The sequence below is a fragment of the Ctenopharyngodon idella genome, chromosome 5 (genome assembly GCF_019924925.1).
Source record: "Ctenopharyngodon idella isolate HZGC_01 chromosome 5, HZGC01, whole genome shotgun sequence".
Taxonomy (NCBI): Eukaryota; Metazoa; Chordata; class Actinopteri; order Cypriniformes; family Xenocyprididae; genus Ctenopharyngodon; species Ctenopharyngodon idella.
Window position 1 is genome coordinate 22,698,075 of NC_067224.1, and position 20,214 is coordinate 22,718,288.

Consider the following 20,214-nt stretch of genomic DNA (forward strand, 5'->3'; position numbering starts at 1 on the left):
GGAGAGCAGGGTTACCGATGATTTATACAATATATATTCAGTATATGATATAATGCGGTTTAATGTTAACAAAATGAATGTGGATCAGGAAGGAATTATACAAAAAATTATATGATAGCCTTATGGCTTTATATTTCACATTGGTAGAATGACATGAATAATAATATTTTAAATAATAAAACAAATCTTTCTTTGGTCCACTTGTTATATTCAGCTTTCATCAATTTTAAAAGAGCTTTATTTTGGTCAAACATGTCAAAACTAATGACGCTTTTTGCTGAAATCTAACCTTTTTTTTTTTTGAGATCACAGCCTACAAATGAAAATATGGGCTTTTATATAATTTTTTTTTTTTTTTTTTTTTTGTGTGTGTGTGTGTGTGGGGCAGAGGTCAGCAGACAACACTTACTGTAATTGTCCTATTACAAAAAAGAAGTCTGAGAGGAGTTGGTATTGTTTTACCCCCATAAACTGTCATGAACTGCTCCATTTCAGCACTAGACAGTTGTGCTATATTACCTTTGGTAATGTGACCGCGTGTGAACAGTCAAATGCAATTTTTTGGTCAAAATGCCCATCTTGGCAAGTTATCAATATAAACACAAAAGGCAATTATTGTGTTTCAACTGTTATTGAGAATAACAAAAATTGGCTTTACTTTTGTTGCACATCTTAAGAGTGCGTTATGTAAACACATTTACATACTGTAAGTAAAATTTCATACAATTTATTAGCGAATTAGGCCCAGTATATTTCAGATTATTGTTCTGTATGTGTTTGTGGGAGTCTTGTGCACTAAACTGTACCAGTGTTAATTTTAACAGCAAATTCTGATTTAGTTTTAGTCGTGGTCTTTTGACTAAAATGCCATTTAGTTTTAGTCATATTTTAGTCATCTGAATTGTTTTAGTTTTAGTTTTTTCTAAATATAAGATTTTAGTTGACTAAAACCTAGTCTGTAAATAAGAAACAAATATAAGAACAAATAAATATTATTTCTTATTAAAGCTACCAAAATGCTCAGGCAAGAGCAGTGAGTAATTTTTCTCTTTTTCTTTTGTTGTTTGAATTGACATTTAAGGATGCCCGTCCACACAGAGACGCGTTTAGATGTATACGCAAAAATTTGTATTGTATTGGCGTTTCGTCCAGACGGATCTGGCGTTTTGGGAGCCTGAGACCGCTTTTTTTTTTTTTTTTTTTTTTTTTTAAACCGGGTCCCAGGGTGGATAAATCTGAAAACGACACCCTTGCGTTTTCGCATGTACAGCCAATCCGTATATTTTGTGAAATGATGTCATCACCCCACGCCTCGACCCTAGTCAGACACCGCTACATCACATAACAGCAACAACAACAATAGCGGACTGTATGCTTGCGTTCGTGCCGCAGAAGCTACCAAGCCTATTAGCTTTACTAAAATAAAGCTTTATTTCTAAGCTTTACTAAAGTTTCTATACAGCGCGCAAGGTTTATGCACATTCTCCAAGTCTTATTCTCCGTTTTTTGAGTATCTCTGTGGCAGAATTACAGTGCCACATACTGATCTGGCATTTATACTACATCGTTTTGAGTCGGTTTCAGCGTTTCGTGTGTACGCAGATATTTCTTGAGACGAGGATCGGATAGGGAAAGCTCTGGCTTTGTGTGGATGTGGCCTCAGACAGCAGCAGGTTTATGCTTCTGTAACTTTAAGAACTAATGCACGGATCCAAAGATACACATCCGATTTTCTCCCATCTGTTTACGTTCACTTAAGACATAACCGACTGATCAAATGAATACTCAGTTTGATTTTTTTTTTTTTTTTTTTTTTTGTCCTTTCAAGCGCGATAAGACGTGAAAGAGCCCTTATTGTATTGTATTTTAAATTTCTTTGTTTTCCCAGAGATTGTCGCTCCACACAGTTTCCAAATGTTATTGTTTTCCTTGACATCGAATGTAAACGTGCAGCAAGTGTATGCCATTAACCCTCCGGGTGCATTATCATTCAAAAGTGCACATCTAACCTCCCTACCACGCAAAGAGTTTAATTGTGATTGAATCTCTTCCCCAATCGTCCCTCCCTAACATTTTCATCTCATTCGTATTCATTTGACGAAAAGGTCAATAGATTGTTGTTATAGTTTTTGTCATCTCAAACTGGTTTTTAAAAATGCCGTTGATGACAGCTATGACTTATTGGTCAACTAAATTAACACTGAATTGTACATTAAATTCTCTTACACACACTAGTAGAATGGCACACTCAAGTGTGCCGCAGATGGACTCAGGAAACAATGTCTGTAATATGCTGAGCTGTAAATCTCTGTATATTTGACAGCAGTGTATGGATGTTAATAAATCTCTAACATACTGTTATGTAGACATATTGCAGGGTATTGCATACAGCTCAGTGTGTGTGTTTGAAACTATAGACCTCACTCATCGCCGTGAGCTCATTTTGAACCACGTGCGCACACATAGCTCATGTTGTAGTTGATTTTTATGGCTTAGTTGTAATTCTGTTCAACTAAATTTCCATGAAATGTTGACAACAAATTTGAATTGATTCGATTTTAGTATGAAAATCAAACCATCAGACTGGTAGGCGAGTATTAAAGAGCTACTCCATCTAGTGTCAAACTGTGTGGAAGCGTCTGTGTCTACATGCGTGATTATTTATTAAAGGAAGCCATTTCTAATCCATTCTTGTGATCAAAAGTCACAATGTTTTCTTCCTACTTCTCAGATTCATGGGTCAAAGCACTTGCACATGGACATACACAAACTCACTCACTTTGTGGCCTCATAAACATGCACTTTGTGAATGTACAGCTGGTGTTTGGTGTGTTTGTGTGTGCAGCTGCATGTTTGGTGTGAAATATGGTTCCAATATTGTCTGTCTTTGATGCTAATTTGTTCCATTCATTAAAGACTTTTAACACTCGTTTTTTTTCTTCTTCGCCCATTTAAAACAAACACAGACATACCCACTGTCAAGTAACCCTCCCTTAAAATTCTTTGGACGAACGTGCAAACATGCGCGCACACATGCAGACCAATTTTTATTTTTTTGGATTTATTTTTCAACAGTTAAAAGCACTTACTACGGATTAAAATCCTAAAAGATTATCTTAGCTGCATCTATATTCATGTGTAAAATTAGAGTCAAAAGTTGCAACTACAAAATGGTCCATTTTCCTGATGCTTCTCTGAAGCTCACCGTCACCACCAAAGGGAGTTCATTCAATCTGTCAAACAAACATCACATCTGGTAGTCTTTTAATTTAAACATTTTCTGATGAAGAGATTTTTTGAGAACTAGTAAGAATTGTGTAGATAATAACAAAGGTTTTGTAAAAACATACGCAGAAAGCTAGATTATTTGTGAGGGCGAAATTCACTAAAAATGTTGCATGTTTTTTTTATCTTAAGCTTTGAAAACCTGGCAACTCTAATACACTTAAGTAATAAAATAATATGGTTGGCATATTATGGCACCTGTCAAGCACCTGACAGTTTATGGGCCATGGTGTCACTGTGTTGTTAGCACAGAAACATGCATAATCAACCTGACTATAGTTTGCGCTTCCATGATTACTAGAAATGTACAAAAACTTCTTCTTAACCGTTTTAACCATCTGCTTTCCATGGCCATTAAAAGTGTTGTGTTAATTGCACCTGGCAATTGCGGCTGGTTCAACTGAATTGCGGGTGGTATGTGAATAGGATGCAGGGTTTGCGCATGAAATAACTATTTGCTGAGTTCACTCCAGATTGTTTTAAAAAGAACACAGGAACTTCTGCAAAGCGGTACTGAAGGCAGGTCAAGTTCTTTGCATGCTTATTATGCATGTCATGTTTGGTTTTTGTTGTGCATGTCTGATTTTATATATGTGCATGTTGGTCTTTCTTCCAACTTGAGCTCCCCCTCCCCTTCTGTTGTTTTTCATATAATGAGAAAAAACGATTACAGGAAAAGATTAAAGGCAGCAAGTTGTTTCTCTTCACTTTTGATATTCTGTGTTTTGAGAAAAAGAGATATCGCGTGCGAAGCCCACCAGACAACACAATGAAAGCAGCAGTCATTTACAAATGAGTTGAAGTAGTTTTATTGCGAAAAAAAGACCCCCGAATACTAGCCAACACAAACACAAGAGTGACCTCAGGCCTTAGGAACACAGATCTGTCTCCTGAGAGTCAGTGTGTGTGTGTGTGTGTGTGTGTGTGTGTGTGTGTGTGTGTGTGTGTGTGTGTAGGCAAAACTTTAAACTATAAAACAGTGGATTTTGTCAGACTTGTTTATTACGGATGTGCTCGATTCTCACATGCACACACAAACACACTTGCAGGATATGGTTTGACTGTTGTCTCTACATACGTGGCTTCAGTTGTATTATAGATTGTTGTTCAGAGAGAAAATGTATTAAACAAAAAATGTAGTACATGCATATACATACTTATATGTGGCCAAACACACAGAGAGAGAACAGGCCAATGCATATTTTAGTACTGAAATGCTAGATGTTTGTGTGTGTTATTTGTAGGCACCAGCAGAAGCAAATGTCCTACAAATTACACTGGGGTTTGTTTTTCTGTGGTCATGTGAGTGTCATCATCAGTTTAGCTACTTTGAAGCAAATAAACAGTCTCTTTGAATAAATCATCTTTTCTGAAATCTGAAGCAGACGTTCAGGAGGAACATTTTGTTGCAATTGTGATTGTGAATGTAAAATGATACATTTTCAACTGATTATCTCTTATCCCTTTTCCAGAAACTAACGGAAAAAAGAAAGGAGAGCGGAAAAAAGGTAATTTCATTTTCACTGTTATTTGAAAATTAAGTGGCAGTTTTGAGGTGGTTTGTTTTGTTTCTCATCAGTTTTTTTTTTTTTTTCCTGAGTGCTTTACTGTTTCAGTTTATGTCAGACTGATATTGACCTCTCTCTCTCTCTTTCTATCTCTGTAGGCAAGAAAGGGCCCCCTGGCGCTCCTGGACCTCCAGGCCCACCTGGTCCACAAGGTCCTCCTGGAATTCCGGGGATCCCGGGGATCCCAGGCAGTAATGCAATGGGTCCATCTGGCCCACCTGGCCCTCCTGGACCTGCAGGGCCACCTGGACCACAAGGTCCACCTGGACCACAGGGACCTTCAGGTTAACACACACACTTGCCTCTACAAGCAGTCGCAGCAAGCTGCTAGTTTAAAGTACTATTCACATCAAGAGCGATCCTTCTTGGTGTGAACAGATCATAGTGCAAGACATTGATATAAGCAGTTCCCACAATTACAGTTAATTCAAGAATGTTTAGCATATTATGATTACACGATTCAAACTTAGAGTATTGTAAAATTATTTGTCATTTAGTAGATGCTTTTTATCCAAAAGCAACTCATTTCTTTTCCCCTGTGCGTCAATAGGTGGCGCCGATAAAGCCAAGCACAGAGAGACACAGGTATGTGCGATCTCTTGCACTGCTCATCTCTCCATGCTACTTTCTCTCAGTAAAAAAGAGGATGTTTGGATGTGTAGATCAGACACAGTTTGAACATGATAATGAGTATGTGTAATGACTGTATATAAAATGTGCTTTTAAATTTGTGAATGTTTGTGATGTTTCTGTAGCCAGCTGTGGTGCATCTTCAAGGTCAGGAAACCACTATTCAAGTGAAAGAAGGTAAGAGTTAAATAATGATCCCTTACGTACACACAGCTACATGCATATGCTTGAAAATGCTTATTGATATTGTGTGTTGGCATGACTTTCATTTGTTAAAGGCGGTGCAAAGGGTTCAGCTGTAAAGATGGCCAACTGGGCCAACATTTGATGGGAGAAAACAATTCACTACTGTTTATTATTTCATTGTTGTTGTTGTTGTTGTTGAAAGAAATTTAAAGTAAATGCTGTTTTTTAACTTTCTATTCATTATATTATCCAGAAAAAAAAATGTATCAGTTTCCACAAAAATATTAAGCAGCACAACCAGTTTTCAGCCTTGATAACAAGAAATGTTTATATAAGAAAAGTTATTTTAAATTGTAATATATATATATATATATATATATATATATATATATATATACTGTTCAAAAGATTTTTAATGTTTTTAAAAGAAGTTTTGTCTGCTCAAGGCTGCATTTATTTAATTAAAAATAAAGTACAGTAAAAACAGTAATATTGAGAAATATTATTACAATTTAAAGTAATTTTCTATTTGAATATATTTTAAAATGTAATTTATTCTTGTGTTGGTAAAGCTGAATTTTCAGCATCATTACTCCAGTCTTCAGTGCCACATGATCCTTCAGACATTGTTCTAATATGCTGATTTGCTACTCAAGATACATTTATTGTGTACAATTGTACAAAATATTTGCGTACAATATTTTTTTTTTTAGGATTCTTTGATGAATAGAAAGTTCAAAAGAACAGCGTTTATTTGAAATATAATCTTTTGTAACATAAATGTCTTTACTGTCACTTTTGATCAATTTAATGCATCCTTGCTGAATAAAAGTATTAATTTCTTTTATTTCTTTTCAAAAAATTCTTACTGACCCCAAACTTTTGAACAGTAGTGTATAATGTTACAAAAGCTTTGTATTTCAGATAAATGCTGTTCTTTTGAACTTTCTATTCATCAAGGAATCCTTAAAAAAAAAAGTACACAACTGTTTTCCACACTGATAATAATAAGAAATGTTTCTTGAGTAGCAAATCGGCACATTAGAATGATTTCTGAAGGATCATGTGACACTGAAGGCTGGAATAATGATGCTGAAAATTCAGCTTTGATATTACAGGAATAAATTACTTTGTAAAATATATTCAAATAGAAAATTTGTAATAATTATAATAATATTTCAATAAATTGTAATAATATATCACAATATTACTGTTTTTACTGTATTTTTAATTAAATAAATGCAGCCTTGGTGAGCAGACGAAACTTTTTTTTAAAACATTAAAAATATATATATATATATAGTACTGTGCAAAAGTCACCATTAGATGTTGTTTTAGCAATGATATAATGACATATATAATTATTTCTCAGTCTTTTTAATTATAGAAACAGAATATATAATATATAAACAGAAAATACAGTAAATTTGTATGCAGTATTAAAAAAAACAGAAAAAAAACAGCTTTTATAGGCTAAAGTGGCAAGTACTTAGTGACCTCCCTTACACTTGAGCAATAGCAGGAACCTGGCTCTCTTAAATCTAAATGGAACGGAAAAGAACTGGAAGACCAAGAAAACTTTCAAAATCTGAAGTTTCTTTTTTGAGAAAATGGAAGAAGTCTAGGAGGTCACACTAAATACTGATTTTTGCTTAAAGAAACAGTTTTGTTCAGAATTTGTTTTACATTTTATGTACATATTCCTGTATTTTCTGTTTGTATCGTAAGAAAGAGATTGAAAAATAATTATAAATAAATTATTCAAAATAATAAAGAATTATTAATGATATTATTATTTATTAATGAGAACTGTATAATTTTTTGGTGTAAGGGTCAGTGAAAATGTTGACAAGGCAAGTAGAAATGTGTAAAAACTCCTTAGAGTTGAGCCCTGCTGTGTACGTGTCTTAATTATGTGTCGCTGCTGTCATAACAGATGATTGAGTATTTACTGGTGTCTGTTTGTGAGATTTGTCAGAAGGTGTGTTGAAGAATTGGAGAATGATCTCAATCCATCAGAGAGTGTTTAAAATGCACTCGCGCTCTGGAGAGCTGGAAGTCCTGCTTGACGGAACATACTTTATATATAGTCAGGTAGAAGTGAGTACAGTCCCTGGACTAACTCTACTGCTTATACACAAACATATACACTATACATTCATACAAATACAATAAAAAACAATTTATTTTAACAATATTAGCATGATTAGAAATCAATAACCATTATCCCAATTTGCTTTCTGTGTGTGTGCAACAGGTATACTACCTGAATTTCACGGACATAGCAAGTTATGAGGTGATGGTAGATAAGACTCCATTCTTACGCTGCACGCGAAGCATCGAGACCGGCCAGCGCAAGTTTAACACCTGCTACACCGCGGGTGTGTGTTTGTTGCGAGCGCGCCAGAGGATCTCCATCCGCATGGTGTACGAGGACACCTCCATCTCCATGAGCAACCACACCACCTTCCTGGGCAGCATCCGTCTAGGGGACGCCCCGGCTGCTGGACACACCTGAGGCCATCGGTACGCAGGTCGACCTGATCAGACACTCATATCATGCTCTTTAGATGTGCATGAGCCAATGAGCTCACAGACCACGCCCACTGAACTCAACTGAGCCAGTATGACTCATTATCCCCGCCACATTGACATACCCAATCTACAGCCAGCAATTTATGAACTAACAGGTTTAACTGCATATCTGTCAAGCGTCAGACAAACGTGACTATGTAGCATCACCAACACTGACAAAAAGAACCAATTCTCTCTGAGCACTGAAACACCCTCTTTTAGTCCTCAAACATTAGCAGCACAACATTCACCACAAATAATCAAACTGTCTATTTACAAATGAGATGACACTGAATGAACATTGTGACCGGAACTTCCTGAATGAACAGTGTGAGCGGATGAGCTCAGCGCCATCACAGCTGCCGTGTGTGTGTAGATTAAATCACACGCCGCCCATCCAGCGTTAGCACAGGGAGGAAGTGCACCGACAGTGATTGCAGTGACTGGAACTGCAAAAGGAGTATTTCAGTGAGATACTCTAATGTGTTTGATGCACCAATAGCAACCCACTCAATCGTGACATTCCATTCAACACTTCATAAATAGTGAACCTGTGTACTATTCTTTTTAAATAAGCACTGATGTTGGCAATGTATATAAAACAGAATATCTATGTTCAGTTATCTCTGATCTTTTACACACACAGTCAAGATACCCATTTTTAATATGAAGTCATGAAGTTCTGACAGTTTTATTTTTTTGGCATGGTTCTTTGCTCTTTAGCTGACATTACCTGTAGGAAAGACTGAGTGTGTGCATATGATGGCAGTGGTTCAGGCACTAAAATTAATGATTCTTCATAATGGTTTCCTTCATCAACATTCTAAATATATGCGATACAATACCATATGCCTCCTGTAGGGGGCAGTCGTGCTCCTCTAGAGTAAATGTAGCACTGAGAGTTTGACTGGAAGAGTTTGGTTGTGTTTGGAATAGATTATTATTGTAATACTCTTACTTTTGCTGCAGTATATAATGTGCATGTAGTATAACTAATATATATATTCTACCATTCAAAGGTTTGGGATCAAACATTTTTTAAATTCAGTTCTATTCACAAGGACACCCGAATGATCAAAAGTGACATACATTTATAATGTTGCAGAAGATTTCTATTTCAAATAAAAGCTGTACTTTTGAACTTCCTATTTATCATATTATTTTGAATAAAAATGTATCAGGGTTTAAATAAAAATATCAATCAGGACAACTGTGTTTAACATTTTCTAAGAACAAATCTTCCGTGAGCAGCAAATCTGGATATTAGAATGATTTCTGAAGGATCATGTGACACTGAAGACTGGAGTAATGATGCTGAAAAATCAGCTTTCATCACAGGAATAAATTACATTTTACAATATATAAGAATAGAAACACGTTATTTTAAATTGTAACAATATTTCATATTGTGCTGTATTTCTGATCAAGTCAACTTCTTTTGATTTGACCCCAAACTTTTGAACGGTAGAGTATATACGCACAAACTTACTGAATACTGTATCCCACAATGCAAAATACTACCAGTATCCTCGTGATTTGATGTGACAAATATAAAATTGTACAAAATATGATTTTAAAAAATAACATCTAAGATGATAACTTGCCGTCATGACAAGGTACAATGTGGCATACTTTCATAATCTGTTTTTACATATACTGTTTTTAAGCATAGTTAGCAGTATTCAGTAGATACTGCGCAGTATAGAGTAAGCAGTAACCTAGTGTTCCATTCGGAACATTTGAGCCTATTTTCGACTCTAACACATACTGATAAAGTCATGAATCAGCGCCTGACTGACAGCTCAGGATCGTGGATCTAAATGGGTTGTAGAGAAAGACTGAATTATGCGAGTGTAGTTTAGTTAATAGGAATCAGATCCAAGATCCTCACAGTGAGAACAAACTGCTTTATTGTGTTCAAAGGTCTTGGAATAAAAAGAACCATGGGAATTATCTGGAACTTTCTAAAGGGAGCTGGTAATCTGCCCTCAGGTTTCCTCTCCATGTTCCCACTGTCTCCACATGGAAATGTAAAAACAAAACAAACCAAAAACACACAGGAGAGTCTGAATGTGATTCTGATAGACTGGTTTATATCTCTCTCTTTCTTCCCTTAAACATCATGTCCAACCGACAGCTTGTTTTAGTTTTTGTTTCTGGTGTGTTTGTGTGTGTTTTAGAAACGAGTGTGTCTTTGTAGGTAAATGATTTGTATACTGTATGTAGTCCTGTTTTACTGAAGATAATGTATATTTGTAAACTATACAGGGAATGTATATATGTACATAAGATATTTTGCTCTTTTGTAATTTTTTATGTCCTATTAAATTGTTTTTGAGAGATTGTTTTTAAAGAGTGGTTTAATTTTCTATGTTCCCAGAGAAAGAGTGAACCAGTTAGAGCTGCAGTTTTGGTGTGCAGTGCCCCCTAGTGTCAATAAAAAAAAAATTCAGTTATATAATTCACATATGATCATCGGTATGTGCTTGTATGGTAGTGATATGAGATGTTTGTGGCCTAATTTAATTCAGGTTATGATGTTTGTTCATCAGATCAGAGTAAGTTTATGTTAATTAAAACTTTTAGTAGAGAAACCAAATCAATTTCACTAAAAGTATGTCAACTTCATTGCTGTTCCATACTGTGTAGATATAGAACAGAAACGTCCTTTCTACCCGTGTGTGTGTATTCAGTGTTAAGTGGTCTGCAGGGTGGCGTAATGGCTAATAACACCTTACAATGTCATTCTTTCACAAACATGAAGGTTTCGTCACCTCTGTTTCCACATTCCTCTCTCTTACTGTCTACATCGTACACACACAAATACAAAAGACAGGATACATTCTTGGCACTAGGCTTTTGTCTGAAATCTTAGGACAATTAAGTCAAAGAGCATGAGACAGAAAGCAAGGACTCGTCCTCACAAGCCCCCTGACTGCTTCAAACAGGTGAACAGAACGGTTTCTAGGTGAGACTCCTTTCTGCATCTCACACCTCACTGTCCGCAGCTCACTCATGTTTCTGTTATTGCTCAGAACTCAAAGACCCTGTCAAATCGAATAAGAGTATGATGTGCTACACCTCAATTCATGTCCACTGATTTTCTAAACCGTAGAGATATATAACATAGAGATATATAGCATTTAAAAATCAAGTCCACAGTAAGTTCAGAAATATTTTAGGTTTCCATACAATTATTCATTGGTATATTTTGGAGAGAATACCTTCCTGTGGTTGTTAGTTCCTCATTCAGTAGTATATCACTTCTTGAAGTTTACAGTTCCACAATCAATGTTGACTTGATATGATCTCTTCAATATGATTTTCTTAAATTAAAACCTTTTTGGTCCAAGAGTACATTTGTCATAATGTGAATATTGTGCATGTAAATGTATTGTTCTGAGATTTTTGGATCTGGACAGGTCAACGAAAGGTCAAATTAAATGGAAAGATTCCATGTCTGGCTTTCAGCCTCTCTTTGAAAAGCACACTGCATTTCATAAATACTGCATACAGCAAAGAAAAATACACAAGTGTGTTTGTGATCATACTTATTTATGGATTAATATAAAAACTCAGAGAAACCCACTGGTTTATTTACAGCGAGCTTGCCTATTTACAGCACACAACTCTCATAAAACCTGTTGATTAGGCCTCCGATTACGGCAGGATTTGTTGATCGGATTAGGAGCCCCGTGAGGCACTTGTATTATTCTAGTTCCATTAAAGAAAGGAGAACTGGTTTGTTTGATCTTAATCCCGACTAATTCATGCACTCGCATGCACATCAATTAAAATTCCTGTTGCAGTTTCGGCCACTGATGGCCCATTGCGAGATCAATAAGCAGTCTATTCTTGATGCAGGTTTGTCCCGACACATTTCAGCAGATCGTATGCAAGGACGAGTCGAATCAAAGAGAAGCTTTTCTCGCCTTTCCGTGGAGTGGCCGAGCTGCCTGCTCGCAAAGATGAGGGATATGTTATTTCTGATTGTCTCGGTGAGATATGACCGCTCTGGAACCTGTGAATATTCACACCTATGTGATGATCAGACTAGAGTGATTAGCACCGGCAGGACTGTCTCAGTCGCCACCATTCACATGCGCCAGGCTGCATTCCGCAACTGAGGCACATTCAGCTCAACTGAATAAGCATCGGCTGACCGTACGATTAAAATAGATTTGTGTTTACTGAACCGTTTTAGTTCATGAGCGCTATATAGTGATTGTATATATGTTTACTAGTAATAGTACACAATCAAATTAGACTTCGTTAAAAAAAAAAAAAAAAAAAAAGTAGGGCTCGTCCGGGATTTGAACCCGGGACCTCTCGCACCCTAAGCGAGAATCATACCCCTAGACCAACGAGCCGCGCCGCGTGAGCGAGGTTTGAAAACACGTATTTTAAGGTATTTTAACAGACACAGTAAAGTTTCAGGCAGAAAATGCTTCATTCTTAACCCTCGAGAACCTATAAACGGTAACTTGGAAATGTATTCTAAGACTTTGTTAAGATTAATATAGAACTATGGATCATTGACATTTAATGCTCTCAGCAGCTTTTGCCTAGTTACAGTGACCTACTGCTGTTTTAAGATGTTTGCGCTTGTAAGGCTTGAGGAACGAGAAATCCGGCTTATCTTCAGGGAAAAGCCGAATCAAACATATTTTAATGTAAATGAACGGGTTGTTGATCCCGTTTGGACAGACATCTTCAAAAGACTAAAGCCTAATTGTTTCCTTTGGGAAGGCGCACACCCTGAAAAGCTGAGCTTTAGAGATGATGAGGCTGTTGCTAATGGCATTTTTTACCCTTAACCTCGACAAATCAGTTAAAACGTTGTTTGCTCACAAGGCTACGCGCAAAGGAAATAACAACAAACAAACCATTAATATATAATATATAACAGTTAATATATAAAAAACAGTGTTTGCATAGTCGACTGGCCAGGGTAAGGTACATTAAACTTTGCTAATTGGGTTTGATCTGCTTGATAGTAAACACTTTCGTGAGCTTTGATAAACTCTAATTTAATTCAGCTGCAATGGTTTGACATACGCTGTTTGTTTAACTGGTGTGACTAAACAATGTGGTTAATTTTGTTCTTTTTCAGTATGTTTTCCCTCCTATAAATTAACTGTAGTTGGTAATCCCTCCGCGCGCTTCTTGAATATGAATATTGAGACCGCCCACGCGCCATGGGGGGCGGGTCGAGCCCCATTGCTGACCTATGAAAGAGAGAGAGCTTCACTTGGACGCGGACACATTTCAGCGTTGGCATCAGGCAGTTCGGTGAGCATCTTGACCACTCAAACCGGACTTCATTAGGATTTCTAAACGACAGAACAACGATATGACAGAACACAGGGATTTTCTTCTATTTTTCGTGATGTCTTTGAGCGCGATTTATCCATGCACAGGAATATCGTGGCTGTAAGTATTTATTTTTATTCTGCAATTGCGACATGGGGATTAATTGAATGTTTTATGATTTATACATTTTCAGCTAATTTATTCCAGCTCTAACTGTATTAAATGTCTCGTTGATTCGAGAACAGAATACGTTATATTCAATAATCATTCAGATAGGTTTTATGAACGAATTCGTTTAAGTTCATTGAAAAGTTCACCAAATAATCATTGCAGTTTCTCTGAGACTTTTGCCTTTTGTATTCGACCGAACAGGTTCAGAACAAACTATGACAGGATTTTCATCTCTTTTTGTTTTTGTCGATTACCTTGTTGAAAACACGTTCAGTCACGTACAAGATAGCATTATTCACTAACATAAAGTTAGGATGTTTAGCTAACTAAACTATCTGTCAGACTGGCTCAAATATGGTGTTTGTATTTGCAGTGGTTTAACGGCAAACGGCAGCTCTGTCGGGTGGAATCAGACGCACCACTGTAAACTCCTGGATGGGCTCGTGCCAGATCAGCTTCAGCTCTGCAAACGGAACCTCGAGCTCATGCACAGCATCGTGCACGCGGCCAAACTCACCAAGAGCGCGTGCCAGGGCTCCTTCAGCGACATGCGCTGGAACTGCTCGTCCATCGAGAACGCCCCTCACTTCACCCCGGACCTGGCGAAAGGTGATTAAATCTATATTTATCTATATCAGCATTGTATTGACCAACAGCCACCCTGCTTTTTAGATAGAGATTTTAGATACAAGTATCAGCTGTGTAAAAAACACTAACTTGCAGACTCAGGTTGCTAGTGGTTGCATAGGTGATCTAACAGTGCTATCTCTGTGCAGGGACCCGCGAGGCAGCGTTTGTGTTCTCCCTGGCCGCTGCGGTGGTCAGTCATTCTATCGCTCGTGCCTGTGCTTCTGGAGACCTCCCCAGCTGTTCATGTGCACCAGCACCGTCGGAGCAGGCGGCCCCAGACTTCCGCTGGGGTGGCTGTGGGGATAACGTTCGCTACGGCCTGCAGATGGGCTCGGCTTTCTCAGACGCGCCTATGAGGAACCGCCGCTCGGGACCACAGGCCTTCAGACTCATGCAGCTTCACAACAATGCAGTGGGAAGACAGGTAACCTCAATTGCGTGCTTACTGGCGTCACTAACATCATTCAGCAATTTCATTTCATTAATTTGTGTCTATTTTGCTGTTTTTGTATAGGCACTCATGGATGCTCTAGAGATGAAGTGCAAATGTCACGGTGTTTCTGGCTCTTGCTCTGTGAAGACCTGCTGGAAGGGCCTTCAAGACATCAACAGCATCTCCGCCGACCTCAAGTCTAAATACCTGTCGGCCACTAAGGTCATTCCGCGTCAAATAGGCACCCGCCGACAGCTGGTCCCCCGGGAGATGGAGGTGAGGCCGGTCGGAGAGAATGAACTTGTCTACCTGGTCAGCTCACCTGATTACTGCTCACAGAACGCCAAGCAGGGGTCATTTGGAACCACAGACAGGTGAGATATCCATCATCAATCAGGATTATTGATTACTGATGAGTTGAGAGAGAGAGAGAGCAATCAGTTCTCAGTCACTGTAATGAATGAGGGATTATCACTGATCTGACAGATGGAACAGAGCACAAAGGAAAGAAAAGAGGCACATGAATAGAATCAGTTAAACATTATCACACAGACACAGACACAAATACTGATTCTCACAACACAAACACTCAAATGCTGCCGTATGAGTTATTTGGTTAAAGTAAACTATGTGTAAATAATTTGCTCTACCTCATCTCTGCAGGCAGTGTAACAAGACTGCAACTGGCAGTGAGAGCTGTGGACTCATGTGTTGTGGACGGGGTTATAATGCCTATACGGAGGTGCTGGTGGAACGCTGCCAGTGTAAATATCACTGGTGCTGTTACGTGTCCTGCAAAACCTGCCACCGCACCGTTGAGAGATACGTCTGCAAGTGACAAAGCCACCTTATGGACTGTCTTCATCGACAGAGACTAAGAAGCGTGGTGCAGTGCTGGGCAAATGTGCATGATCATTTTAGAGCCATAAGTGAGTGGATAATCCTCTAAGTGCTGTAAGGATGGCATAAAAGTGAAGAAAGAAGAGCCGGAGTTGGGGAATACGGATGGTGAAAGAGTTAATGAATGGCTGTAAACAAAGAACCCTGCGGTGAGGCCCTCAAGGCACCCCGTGGAAAACCAGAGTGATAAGTAGTGGCCGCTCACAGCAAAACTCATCAACTCCGACACAGAGAAAGAGACTGGGGGAGGGTAGGACTGTGCTGGTGAAGAGTGACTTTACTGCGGTAATACTTAACACATTGTTTAACACATCTGTTTTGGTCACATGAATTTCACGACACCGGTTACACAGCAGAAAGAGATGGAAATCAAACTGTTTAGTTTGGTTGACCTCAGAAATTCTCTGCACTCAGTATTGATTATGAATATTTTTATAGCAAAGTAACGTGTCCTTTATTTTTGGGATGTTAATTGGCTGAATTTTTCCATTGTATTCATGAAAAGAAAGATGAAGTCCTCGCTTTTCACTCTGGGAAAACTTGTACATTTTCTGTAAAAAATGAAAATTTGTATTTATTTTATTAAAAATATTTAATGAGAAAGAGACTAATTTGTAATTTTTCATCATAAATTGAAAATGCTGCTATTATTTACTCAATCTTTTTTTTTTTTTTTTTGAAGAATGTTGGTAACCAAAAAGTTTTGGTGACCATTGACTTCCATTACATGGACAAAAAAGCACAAAATAGATATTTCTCAAAATATCATCTTTTATATTCCACAGAAGACAGAAAGTTGTAAAGGTTTGGAACAACATGATGGTGATAACAGAATTTTTGGTAACACTTCACAATGAGGTCTCATTTGTTAACATTAGTTAAAGGGATAGTTCACCCAAAAATGAAAATTCTGTCATCATTCACTCGCCCTCAAGTTGTTTCAAACCTGTATAAATTTCTTTGCTCTGCCGTACACAAAGGAAGATATTTTGAAGGAAGTTTGTAACCAGGCCGCTTTGGGGCACCATTGACTTCCATAGTAGGAAAAAAAATACTATGGAAGTCAATGGTGCCCCAGAATTTATCAGTTTCCCACATTCTTCAAAATATATTCCTTTGTGTTCAACAGAACAAAGAAATTTATACAGGTTTGGAACAACCTGAGGGTGAGTAAATGATAGAATTTTAATTTTTGGGTGAACTATCCCTTTAACGTGAAATTACTATGAGCAATATATTTTAGAGCATTTATTAATCTTTGTTAATGTTAGTTAATAAAATACAGTTGTTCACAGTGGGTTACTACTTATTTAAAAACAAAGAACATGTTGAAATTGACATAAGCTAAGATTAATAAATGCTGATTCATTATTAGTTCATCAACTAATGTAGTTAACTAATGTTAACAAATTAATTATTATTGTAAATTGTTACCATATTTTAATATTTGTGTCAACTATCCCTTTTAGGATCTTGCTTACAGTCTGAATCAGTTTTTTTAGAAGATTTATGTTGCTCAGGTTGTGAATTTTACAGCAGTTCTGTATGTGATCGTGAGCATGTTTTCTCTGATCTCTCATCAACATTCTTTCACATCAAAGACATTTTCAGGATATCAGTGCTATAGAGAGATTAAGAACCCAGATAGTAAGCATTCAACAGCAGCTACAGGAGAAAGAGACAGAGGGCTAACCTGTTCTGCAGTTCCTTTTGTCCTTTGATTTGCCTGATTTTTATCTCTGCATTGTTACAGAAAGACAAAGGCACACACAGACTTCTGGGCCCTATACAGGACAGGTCTGAGCCTCAGAGGGGGTTTAGCTTTGCTCAGCGGCTTACAGTTACAGTTAAAGTCTTTGCATTTTATATCAAAGATGCTTGTTGATACTGGAAGAATTAGTGATGTTGCTAAAATAGTAGCAGTTATTTAGGTGTGTGAGATGCTTTTGATATCTCAGAGATGAAGGAGCATAATGGAGTTTCTTTTTCTGTATAAAAAATATTGATCTCTTCTGAAATGAGATGATTCTCTCTCTTTTTCTCTGTTGACTGTGCACCTGGTGTGAATCTCTGTGGAATGCAGCGCTCCATTTAACCGGGTCCCATGTATTGTTTACTAAGAGCACAACACCACACTCCCACACAAAGAGTATTTACACACACAGTCTGAGGAAGAGTTTATTAGTGCTTAGCTGTTTGCCAAGTGACTGTGAAAACAGATGCAGGACAATCCCACCGATCTCTGCTGACAGATTCATCCAAACCTCTTTTTCAAACACACATTTGCTTCACATTGATTTCTGTTGTTTTTATGCGGAGATGATATTTTCTATCCCCTAACGCTAAACTGTTTTCTTCGTGGTGACCTTGGGATGGTCTTTCCACAATGTTGGTGGCTTCAGGTTTTACCATCAACCTGAGCCACACACAAAATCAAGAGACAAAATCTTTTTATATCATCGTCCATTAATTTACACTATTGACCTAGACCATAAACCTTCCCCTTTCAAAGACCTTTTGGCTTTTTTGGTTTGAATTAAAACATTATTTAGTCCCTTTCGTAAGCTATTCACCTCAAGAAAGGGACATTTGGTCCATTTGCTTGATTTCCACTTGAGTTCTGTGAAACAGCAGTTTTTGGACCGTGTATTTGAGTGTGTGTGGCACCTGTCAGTTCTGCCCCCCATATTGCTGGTGCTGCAATGACAAAGCAAAGGGCACAAAAAGCTGTAAATCTCACAACATAGTCGGACACACACACGCACCATACTGAGAATAGATCTGCAAGTGACTCCAAATATGTGAAGAATCAACAGCCTGGCGTGACAAAAATAGAACTTAAATACCTTTTGATCAATGCGACAAGAAAAATAAGTAAGAAAACTGGGTAGAAATGTTCACATGTATGCTGTTATTTCAATTCTCTTCAGCTCATTGGGGTTTTCTGGTGTTTATTTGATTGTCTGTGTTGGCTGTTATTCTGTAGGCTGACAGTTGATGTATGTTGCATGTTCCAAGGGTAGAGATCAGGGTTAAAGGTCATGACTGGGTTAGGTTTAGTCCTCCACTATGAGGGGAATTTTCTTTTCATGGCGAGAAAGACAAAATAACCTTATAGCCCATTAAAGTGAAAAAATATAGTATCTTTAACACACATGAGAGAGTGCACAGGATCTCACACCTGCTCAAAGGCCTTTAGCTGCAGACAGAAAGTTAAAATGTGTGGTTATACATCAGATTAGGAAAAGACGGGATCAGGATCAGTGAACTGAATAAACACATTTGCCTGAGCCTAGAGAGAGTTCTCGTCTATCATGATAACAGCTCTAATGTGTCTTGGTTTCCTAACAGCTGATCATGCTAGAGGTTCAGCGATACAACACCATGGGAAAATGAGTCGAGTTTCCGCTTTGTCCTAACAAAGGCTCAGTCTTCTCAGTTAAAACAGCAGCCCTGGAATATGTTTCTTCATGAAGTTTATTTGTCCTACACAGTATGAATAATTTGATTAAACACTCAGACTCACTAACTGCAGGCGAAATCATTAGTATCAGCCAAATGTGCTAAGTTGCCCTCATACACTCACACAAACAAATAATCCAGCACACAGTAATGCATACAGTGGGACAAATGGTTTCTGAATGCTAATGTTGTCACAGATCTGTGTTTATACTGGGTGTAAAGCTTTCTAAAATGAAAACTGAGTGGACCTGTGGGAGATCTGTTTTTTAAGGTTTTTGCTTTTCCTATTTGAATTTTTAAAAAAATATATAGTTCAGGATGGTCATGTTGACAGAAAAAGACCAGGAGTTTTACTTGCAAACTAGTTTTACATGCAAACTGAGAGGCTTTTCTGAATATTTTCACTGTGTTAAGTCAGCCTTTTGATAAATTAAAGAAGCAAAAATATGGTGTGGGAACTCATACCATTTATATACTGTCCAAAGGAGAACAAGAGAGAAATTCAGGGCATGAAAGTAGTTTTTGCATTGTGTATTTTTTGTGTAAGATATTAGGACTTGTTTTGCCTAATGGCAAATTGTTTTTTCTTGTTTATGCATAAAAAGATAGGATGTTATGCATAGGGTTTTTTTCTGGTAAACTCGTACTTAAATTCGTATTGTAAATACATAACCCTGTTTATGTTTATATATTCTATAATAAGGGCAGGATGGTAGCTACACGTACCCTCCATAACACACTTAGAGACGGCAACAGCAGCTTAGGACAATTAAAATGTAACAGTGTAACAGTGTATTTTAACTTTTAGATGAGGAATGGGTTCAATTCTTTTTCTAATCTGTTCATTGACAATTCTTCTATGGCAAATGTAAAAACAAAGTTTTGAGGTCACTATTACAAAAGAATATTTTCCTATTCCTGTTAAAAGAAATGCTTTAGAAGGTTTTCAAAAGCTGACTCAATCAAAATTAGAATTAGATATTTTTAATTTTCTTTGTAACCTAAAGTTAAGGAAATTCACTTCAAAACAATTAATGATATTTATCCATATAGCGAACTTTT

General features: G+C 37.4%; 2 protein-coding genes and 1 non-coding gene across 7 annotated transcripts in view; 2 read left to right on the forward strand and 1 right to left on the reverse strand.

Moving 5' to 3' along the window:
• eda (ectodysplasin A) overlaps positions 1-10,590 on the forward strand; it is a 41,434-nt gene extending 30,844 nt beyond the window's left edge. Inside the window, exons 3-8 of one of the 5 annotated variants that reach the window (XM_051895034.1) lie at positions 4,758-4,793; positions 4,952-5,137; positions 5,404-5,438; positions 5,609-5,660; positions 7,639-7,763; positions 7,927-10,590. In XM_051895034.1, coding sequence (XP_051750994.1) covers positions 4,758-4,793; positions 4,952-5,137; positions 5,404-5,438; positions 5,609-5,660; positions 7,639-7,763; positions 7,927-8,187 — 695 coding nt within the window. In that variant the 3' untranslated portion in view covers positions 8,188-10,590. Of the gene's footprint in view, positions 1-4,757; positions 4,794-4,951; positions 5,138-5,403; positions 5,439-5,608; positions 5,661-5,761; positions 6,166-7,638; positions 7,770-7,926 lie in introns of those variants that run through there. The other 4 variants (XM_051895036.1, XM_051895033.1, XM_051895035.1 and 1 more) reach the window with 4 other exon arrangements.
• Positions 10,591-12,541: 1,951 nt separating this feature from the next.
• Positions 12,542-12,613, reverse strand: trnap-agg (transfer RNA proline (anticodon AGG)). Its single transcript has one exon. It is a non-coding gene; the product is annotated as a tRNA-Pro (tRNA).
• Positions 12,614-13,212: 599 nt separating this feature from the next.
• Positions 13,213-16,293, forward strand: wnt11f2 (wnt 11, family member 2). The gene is made up of 5 exons (XM_051894445.1): positions 13,213-13,676; positions 14,101-14,336; positions 14,504-14,781; positions 14,872-15,164; positions 15,454-16,293. Exons 1-5 carry the CDS (start codon positions 13,597-13,599, stop codon positions 15,626-15,628), a joined length of 1,062 nt encoding a protein of 353 aa, XP_051750405.1. The 5' UTR covers positions 13,213-13,596; the 3' UTR covers positions 15,629-16,293.
• Positions 16,294-20,214: the final 3,921 nt, after the last annotated feature.